The sequence below is a fragment of the Sinocyclocheilus anshuiensis genome, unplaced genomic scaffold (genome assembly GCF_001515605.1).
Source record: "Sinocyclocheilus anshuiensis isolate Anshui unplaced genomic scaffold, SAMN03320099.WGS_v1.1 scaffold200, whole genome shotgun sequence".
NCBI classification, from domain to species: Eukaryota; Metazoa; Chordata; class Actinopteri; order Cypriniformes; family Cyprinidae; genus Sinocyclocheilus; species Sinocyclocheilus anshuiensis.
Window position 1 is genome coordinate 246392 of NW_015558595.1, and position 8323 is coordinate 254714.

At 37.8% G+C, this 8323-nt stretch overlaps 2 protein-coding genes across 2 annotated transcripts in view; both read left to right on the forward strand.

Annotated features, from left to right (window-relative positions):
* magi2a (membrane associated guanylate kinase, WW and PDZ domain containing 2a) overlaps positions 1 to 3294 on the forward strand; it is a 229420-nt gene extending 226126 nt beyond the window's left edge. Inside the window, exon 22 of the mRNA XM_016475753.1 lies at positions 1577 to 3294. Within this exon, the coding sequence (XP_016331239.1) occupies positions 1577 to 2268 (692 nt within the window). The 3' untranslated portion in view covers positions 2269 to 3294. The remainder of the gene's footprint in view (positions 1 to 1576) is intronic.
* Positions 3295 to 7857: 4563 nt separating this feature from the next.
* nup107 (nucleoporin 107) overlaps positions 7858 to 8323 on the forward strand; it is a 12415-nt gene continuing 11949 nt past the window's right edge. The window contains 1 exon segment of the mRNA XM_016475797.1: positions 7858 to 7961. Within this exon segment, the coding sequence (XP_016331283.1) occupies positions 7954 to 7961 (8 nt within the window). The 5' untranslated portion in view covers positions 7858 to 7953.

The following is an 8323-nucleotide window of genomic DNA, read 5'->3' on the forward strand; positions in this document are numbered from 1 at the left end:
GCATGTTTATTGGTGAATAATAAATTATTCATTTAATTTTATATTTTATTATGTTTAATGTTGTCTTTATTTTCCCTCCAAAATTATTGGCGGTCATTTGTCCTATATGCATAGCTGTTTATTGTTGGCATTCAATTCATTTCACCATGGTGAATGTACTGAGGATAAAGGCTCTTGCACTATACAAGGATAGACATGAAACTGCTCTTTTCATGCTTTCAAATAAATAATATACAATTGCATACATTTTTTTTCTCAATAAATTTGTAAAATGCGGAATAATAACTGCATGCGAATACTAGGCTAGATGCTAATTAAGGCACGACAAGGATTTGCATACATTCAGCAAATTTGGCAAACAAAACACACCTGACAAACCGACAATCTCGCTAACTCTCTTCCAAGCCTAATTTTTCCTATTAAAGTCTCTGTATGATTCTAAAGAAGTATCATACAGAATGGGGTTTTCTGAGGCCGCGAGGATAAGCTTCTCTTCCCACGTTGCCGTGTACGATCATAATGAAATTTCCGTGCGACTGCCACTAGGGGGCGAATTCCGACAGTCGTAAGTTTTTCAGGTTAAGTAAGTTTTTATTCAGGTAAAAAATACTACAGAAATTAAACGCATCCAGTGTTATTTTACATTTGATTACTTTAATTTCTGTAGTCTTCATTGTAAAAATTAAATACAGATTAATGCTTACCATTAAAGTTATAAAACGTATTCAGTCAAGAGTGTGTGTGTGTGTGTGTGTGTGGAGGTTGGGTGGATAGCAGAATAAGCCCATGGGACAACCTGATTCCACATCCAGCAGACACACATGAAACTAGATTACTGGCTGAAAACTATCCCATTTTCTGTCAGAAATGGAGGTTGGTTTGGTATGTTTGCAAACAATATCATATAGTCCTTTGTGTCCTTAAAAGAAATATATTGTGGCAATTCCATGATACACTGACGGTATGAGTTGGTAATGTACCATGGTACTGTAGTTACATGGTATTCCAACATACTTCAAACATAATTATCATAATACATATCCCATACCATTTGCATGGTACAATGTAGAAAACAGCCATGGTAATATCACAGTACTTTTTGGTACTTTTTTGTTAATGTGGTTTGTGTGATTTTTTCCCCACAAACCAATTCAGTGCTAATCCCACCTTGCAGCAGATTCTAAAGATTTCATTGGTCATGTAAATCACAGTGCTGATTGCCTACACAACACTGAAAGAATTACTAACCCCTAACCCAAACCTAAACCCTAACCTAGTATTTTGATAGAGAGCATTACTGTTTGTCATTGAATCCATTACAGTTTAAACTGAATCTATAAAGTCTGAATTTTTCTCAATATGATTGAGTTGACAGATGAAATCGGCTGTAGGGTGGGGTTTGCATTGAACTGGTTTGGGGAGTGTGTGGTTCATGTTCGTTAGATAGTACTTTTTTGCCAGTGTTAGCCTTGGTTCCACTAATCTTTCTTACTCTAGTGCTTGAGTGTGTTTCCATTTGTGCTTCTTTCTTTTTTGGTTTGAATGTTTGGATGTAACTGTTTCCATATTTCCCCAGCAGATAGTCCCACCCCCTGGGATGCTCACACTACAGCCTCCCCAAGTCTGTCGGAAGTAGCACCACCCCTCGACAGCTTACCTAATCCATCAGCTTCTTCTCATATGAACCCACCCACCGACCCACCTCATACATCGTCCTTGGAAGCAGTAGGTCCAGACTGTTCCCAGGGTCCTAGAGGCCCAGAGGATAAGGCTTTAGAGCAGGCCAGTGTGGGGAAGAGGTCAGCCCTGGCAGGTGGAGTTGGGTGTGGGACCAAGCAGAGGGAGGGTAGCAGGACCAACCGTCGCTCTAGTGGAGGGAAGAGCCAGCAACAATACCTTGATGAGCTTGCGGGAGAGCCCAAATCCCACAAAAGCAGCCGGGCGAAGTCCAAGGAGCGCAGGAGGGAGCGGAGCAACACACCATCTCGAAAGCGAGACTCGCCTAAAACTTCTCCAGATGACACCAACATGAATGGGGGAAACGGATGCCTAGATGGTTGCAACAACCAACATGGAGCTCTGGTGCCATTCAAAGCCCTACCAAAGGAACCAGAGAAAGGGCAAATGAGTTGTCCCAGCCACAACTCCAAGACCAGCAGCAGTGCATCAGGCAGGAAGGCCACAGTATCCCCTGGGCCATGGAAGATCCCTGGTTCGGACAAGCTACCCAGTACCCTGTGCTCAGCCACCTCCACCATCAGCAGATAACATCTCATCAGAATCTCAGGCCCAAGTTTACACCTTACTTTTGGCCTTGACTTCTTGACATCTTTGGGACTGGTTGGGCTTGGGCTCTTCTTGATTGGTTTTCACAGGCTTGCTCTACTTGGAAGAGATTGGTTTTAACCATGACCAGGTACCACCCTTCCACAATCCTCACTAAAGACCTTTCCATGCATTTCTAGACAGAGCATTTTTTATTTATATTTTATTCTAAGTTATTTTAACAGATAGGACACCCACCACCTTAAGAACTGGAAGCATCCACTCCAAAAATGGAACCACGTTGGAATGAGTGAAGCATGTTGTGTGCAAAAAGAATCCCAGACTTGTTTAAACTTAGGGAAAAGCACTCAAGATTCAGAGATGTACATGCATAGAGAACCACTAACTCTTGAACCACCACTGGTGGCTACAGCAATTTTTATACGCTTTCATTAAAAAATGAAGAATACTGAAGGAGTTGCCTGATATATAGTTTTTGTGTATTTGAAGAATGAATATGATTAAAAAGATTCTATATGAGCGGACACTCGACTATGGAACTCTGCCTTAAAGACTGACCTGCAGATGTCTGTATAAGGGTCGGTAAAATGAATATAGAAATAGATATATTATATGACTGCATATATGTGAGACATATTGTAAATATGGTCTTTACACACCATTGTGAGCCCATACTGGAGTATTGATATCATACACAGTGTAAGAGTGTAATCTAGAATTCATTCCTACTCCACTTTAAGGTGCGTTCCCACTGACAGCGATATAAACTTGAGTGGTTGCTAATCGGTGTTACTACTCAACTTCAATATAGAACTCTAACAGGAAACAGATCACATGACCTTCACTGTCTACACTGACATTGGTAGTTGAAGCCTCAAGTTCAAGATCAACACCAACGGTCGATTGTGTCTCTTAAAATCGCAAACTCTCATTGATGATTTATGACTACCAGTTGCTGCAAATCGCTGTCAGTGTGAGTACCCAATTTCTGAAGGAGCCACTGAGCCTTATGACAGAGGTGTCCAATCCTGCAACTGAAGAGCCACTGTCCTGTAGAGCTTAGCTCCAGTACTAATTATACACACCTGAACCAGCTAATCAAAGTCTTGAGGATTGCTAGAAACGTCCAGGCAAGTGTGTTGGGGCAGGTTGGAGATAAACTCTGCAGTACATTGGCCCTCAAGGAGCAGGAGTAGACACCCCTGCCTTATGCAGACCACTTGATGCTTTATTTGAGCTCTAAATCCTAGGCAACGACATCAAGACAAAAAGAAACCGTAGGCTGCTATTAATTCATTGGACTACTTGTTCCGTAGATACTGTGCAACAGTAATGCCAGAACTGAATGAGTATGTCATCGCATCCCTCTCTCTCTGAATGCTGATTGGTGACTAGAGAGGCCGGTTTTTGTCCACAGTATAGAAATATCAATATAATATTCAAAGCTATTTTAATCACTTTCTTCTTTTTTTTTTTTCAACTGTTGAATCATAAAATCACTGACAACCAGAATCAGAATCCACCACTTGAAAATTGAGTTAGCATTTAAAGCAGCAGATGACATGACTGCATTGTTTGCTTATAATAAACAAAATGTTATTGTGCATTGATGTGGATGCTAACTTAGTTATCATTTTAGTTATCATTCGGGACTTATCACTTGATTCTTGCTCCATTGAGTTTAATGGACTGGGGAACATTGATGCGAGTCATGTGAAAGGGCCTTAATACTTGAGCTTAAAAAAGTAACCGTTTGAAATGTTAAGGTGTAATGGAACAAACTTTTCGGTTACATCTGGGCCTCAGTATACATTATTATTCTCTGTTTTCTTTCATAAATTACATTTTTTTATGAGTTACATTGCCATAAATGTCACTGAAATTAATAAATATACCATTTTAGAATCGCTTGAAGGTGAAATAGGTTGTTTCTGTGCAACTAGTTGCATCAAACAGAACTGCAATTCTGGGCTGACAAAACAACATGGTCTCAACCAATTGCATGATTTTGAGGGAGTGTCTTAATTGTTCATGATTTTTATACTGATTTTACAACCAATAGTGGCAAAGAAATTACACACTTCACTTTTTAAAAAATAACAAACGTGTTGAGACCCCAATGGTGCTATATTGTGTATTCTTCCTGCAATACTGTCAAAAATATTGTCCAGTTATTTACAACTTTTATAATTTAGTTCATTTTAATACCACTGTATATATATATCAATTGTCTTGTAGTTTCCGTGAAAAGGACCCCAGACAAGACCTCATCTGTTCTATCCATTTTCATAATATCGTCTCTATTATATTCATCTCCCACAGAAATAAAGCGATGACGGGTTACACTGACGCTCTTTGACAACTGTTGTAGATGACAAGGAGAGCTGACAATGATCTAGTCATTACAAGATAGTGCTAACATTTCCCTGATGAAGACAAATGAATTGAAGCACTCCAAAAATGAGTGTGCCTCTGTGGCTATTACATTCTGAGTGCTTCATCCTTCGAAATCCCAGACAGACAATGGCATTGTCAAAGCAAGTGTATTTTCCATAGAGTACCAGCAAAGATTGTGTGTGCATATGAATGAGTTGGATTACTACAAACACTATGATATCTCTCAATAGTGTTAGACAGGAAATTAACAATTTGATTAAAAGTACAAAATCAACTTTATGAATAAGGAACAAGTCATCTTAAGACCAGAAACATACTCTATGCAAGTGCACACATGTTTGGCTAGCGCATTGTAAGTGTGTACTGTGTACACTGTGTAACTGTGTACATCCTTAGCATCTATTTTTGCGCCACTATAGCGCTAACTCATAACTGTACTCAAGGGGGCGACAGAGGTACCTTCAAATGTCTTTACTGTTGCACAATATGCTGTAAAGGTGCACTCAAAACTGTTGTTTGGTTAATTTTTGTGAGTGAAATCCATTTATTTCAATAGAAATCGACGCAATCTGTATTTTGCGCGAGGGCGAAAAATGTCCCCACATAGATTTCGCAACAGGTTCAAGTTAGTCTGCTTGGTTGAAAGTGTCTTCTGTGTTAGCTGTACTTTATACATTACTACTAATGACAATTAACCTTTTTGTCTTTGAAAATGTGTTAGTGACTCTATTTTTATTCATTTAACTAGCTAATAACATTTTGAATAAACTTCGAACTTTAGCCTCATGACAAAAGTTGGCCCTTAAAAAGAAAACTGATGCTAAATTATGCAAATACCACATTAAGAATGCAATGTGTTGCATAATGAATTGCATTCTGACACATTTGCAATGCAACAACAAGAAAAAGGTGCTTAACTTGCGTAGTTAGCAGAATTTGCATTCATGCACTTGTTTAGGCTTTGTTTCTGGCCTTAGGGGGTTCTTTATCATTTTATAGAGTAACTGGTTTGTTTAAAGAGAGAATAGTGTCAGTGCATTCAAACTGCTTTTCCATTTATTTTGTCTTGAGTTTGCCAAATGCTAAAGAGACGTCACCGAAATGATTCAACCTGATAAATAATGTGATTTAAAATTAGATGATTTATCGGTAGAGCCATGGAGGCAACGCAATGCCCAAAAGAAGCTCTGTATCACTGTGTAGAACTTAAAGAACAGCGCGGTTCACCCTGTACAGCTAAAAACTATAAATATGACACTATGTATTATGTATGACCTAGTCACAAAAACTGTAAGTGAGCTACTATTTTTATGAAATGCAACTCAATGGATATATACTTACTTTTGCAGAGCTCTTGTTTACTGTATGATATTTACTGAAATACTGTCAAATAAAACCTTGACCATGGTGTAAAGTATTCAAGTAAAATCAAGTGTTTTGTGAGTGTTTTACCTTAAAGGCCGGTCTACATTGATTTCCTCCTGCACAATTAACCGTGTGATTATGCAACCAGTGGTTAAAGGGTCTTTATTTGAAAGGAGATGCTGAAGTGTATGCTGGGTAGCGGTACCATAATTACACATTTATTGAAAGAAACACAAAACAGACTAAGCGTAACTCCACAAGCTGAACTTTGGTCACTGTGCAAAACACTACCAGATTATCAGGTGCAGTCAAAGCCGCTTGAGGAACCAGTTTACATACTGTTTTATGTTTTGGGGTTTATGTAGGCCTATAAATGCAATTTATTCCTCTGATGGCAAAGCTGAATTTTCAGCAGCCATTACCTCATTACTATGGTGTTACATAATTCTTCAAAACATTCTAATATTAATGTCATTCTAATATGCAGATTTGGTGCTCAAGAAACATGTCTTACTATTATCAGTGTTGAAAACAGTTATGCTCTTAATATTTTTTGTGGAAACCATTTTTTCAGGGTTCTTTAAGGAATTGCTCATTTATATACAGAAATCTTATGTAACATTATAAATGTTTTGCTGTCACTTTTGATCAATTTAATGCGTTCTTGCTGAATAAAACTGTTTCTTTCTTTAAAAATAATAATAATAAGCAGAAAACAAACATCTCACTGAGCCCAAACGTTGGAATTATTGTGCTGAGGCATGTATTCTTCTTAAAAGCATGAGTAGGAGTATCTTAGGATAGGCATGCTTTAGATCTCACAACAGCATTCTGAATGGACTCTGGACTTTGCAAACTCAGAATTCTCTTTTCAAGTTCTAGATACAAAGAGAAGTCCTTACATTCTGCTACAGAACTTCCTCTTACAACCTAAAATTCTTTAGTCCCGCCGAGCTGTGCTAAAGAAGAAAATACAATTCCTCTAACAAATACTTCCTCTAGCAAAACACTGTATTTACAGAGACTATGGTGTTGGTTAGAGGGTTTTATACATGCCAGGTTCATATAACGATCCGAACCTGAAGTGTACCTCCATATACATGTATCTCGTCTCAAAGCATGATTCTGGACGCTTCATATCATTGCTCTCATTGCTTTTTTCGTAATTGCTGGTTAAATATTGCTGAAAAGGTTCCAGGTTCCATTTTGACAACAAGCCTCAGTTATTGGGTCAGCATCGTAGTGTATTAAGTATCTTTGTTCATGGAAAATAACAGTGGAAATGTTTACGTCTTTAAGGTATGTGGCTATATAGAAATTGGCTTTCAAAAATAAAACCATACCCTAATATTCACTGAATTATGAGCAGGTGTGACAACTAACCCCTGCCATTCTAATATGAGAAATAATTACTTGACATTATATAGACGTTAATAACTACGTGACATTTGGTACGGAGAATCCGTTAAATAGCCACCGAATACCACTTATGAGACGTGACATTTCAATTTATTATCTAAATTAAAAAAATATCCCATCATATGTCATTTGCCGCTAATGTAATAGATGCATGTTGAATTTGATTAGGCTGGAGATATTTTTGAAAAGATATTAATGCAATATAATCAGGAAAAGATTCAATGTTATCCTTATATTGCAATATACATTTTAAAAGATTACGTGAAATAATTCAATAAAAAGACACATAGCTATGCATGTAATTCTTGCTGTGGCCAGTAGGTGGCAGCACCTGACATGGTGGATGTTTTGTAATCACTCGTTCGTTCGCGCCAGTAGGGGGCAGTGTGACATGCACAGCTCAGAAGAAGAACGAGCCTCTGAAGTAAAGGCGCAAAATCCCGTGTGCTAGCATTACTGGCTAGCAGTTGTGAATTTACAGAAAACATGGACTGGTAAATATTACGTTTTATTCTAATGTTATTGTTGTATGACTGATATCTGATTACTTTATTTGATTCGTGGTTTTCTCTATTTTAAATGATCGTGAGAACGGCTCCACATGGCAGTTGACACTCAATATAATAGCACGAGAGAAAATAAAATATAACATTCATTATTTATCGATGAAAAATATGTAACTTTAGTGTTATTTTATGTAAATACAGCATTTCGGATCACAACACTTTATGTTATGCAGAAGACTAATAGTTTTTTAGCTGCGTTTTGACAGTTCATAGCCAGTTATTAGCTATATTGCTATTTGATTGTGTTGTACAGGGAACTTTGAGTTAGTTTAGGTTTGTTAAGTGTGTGT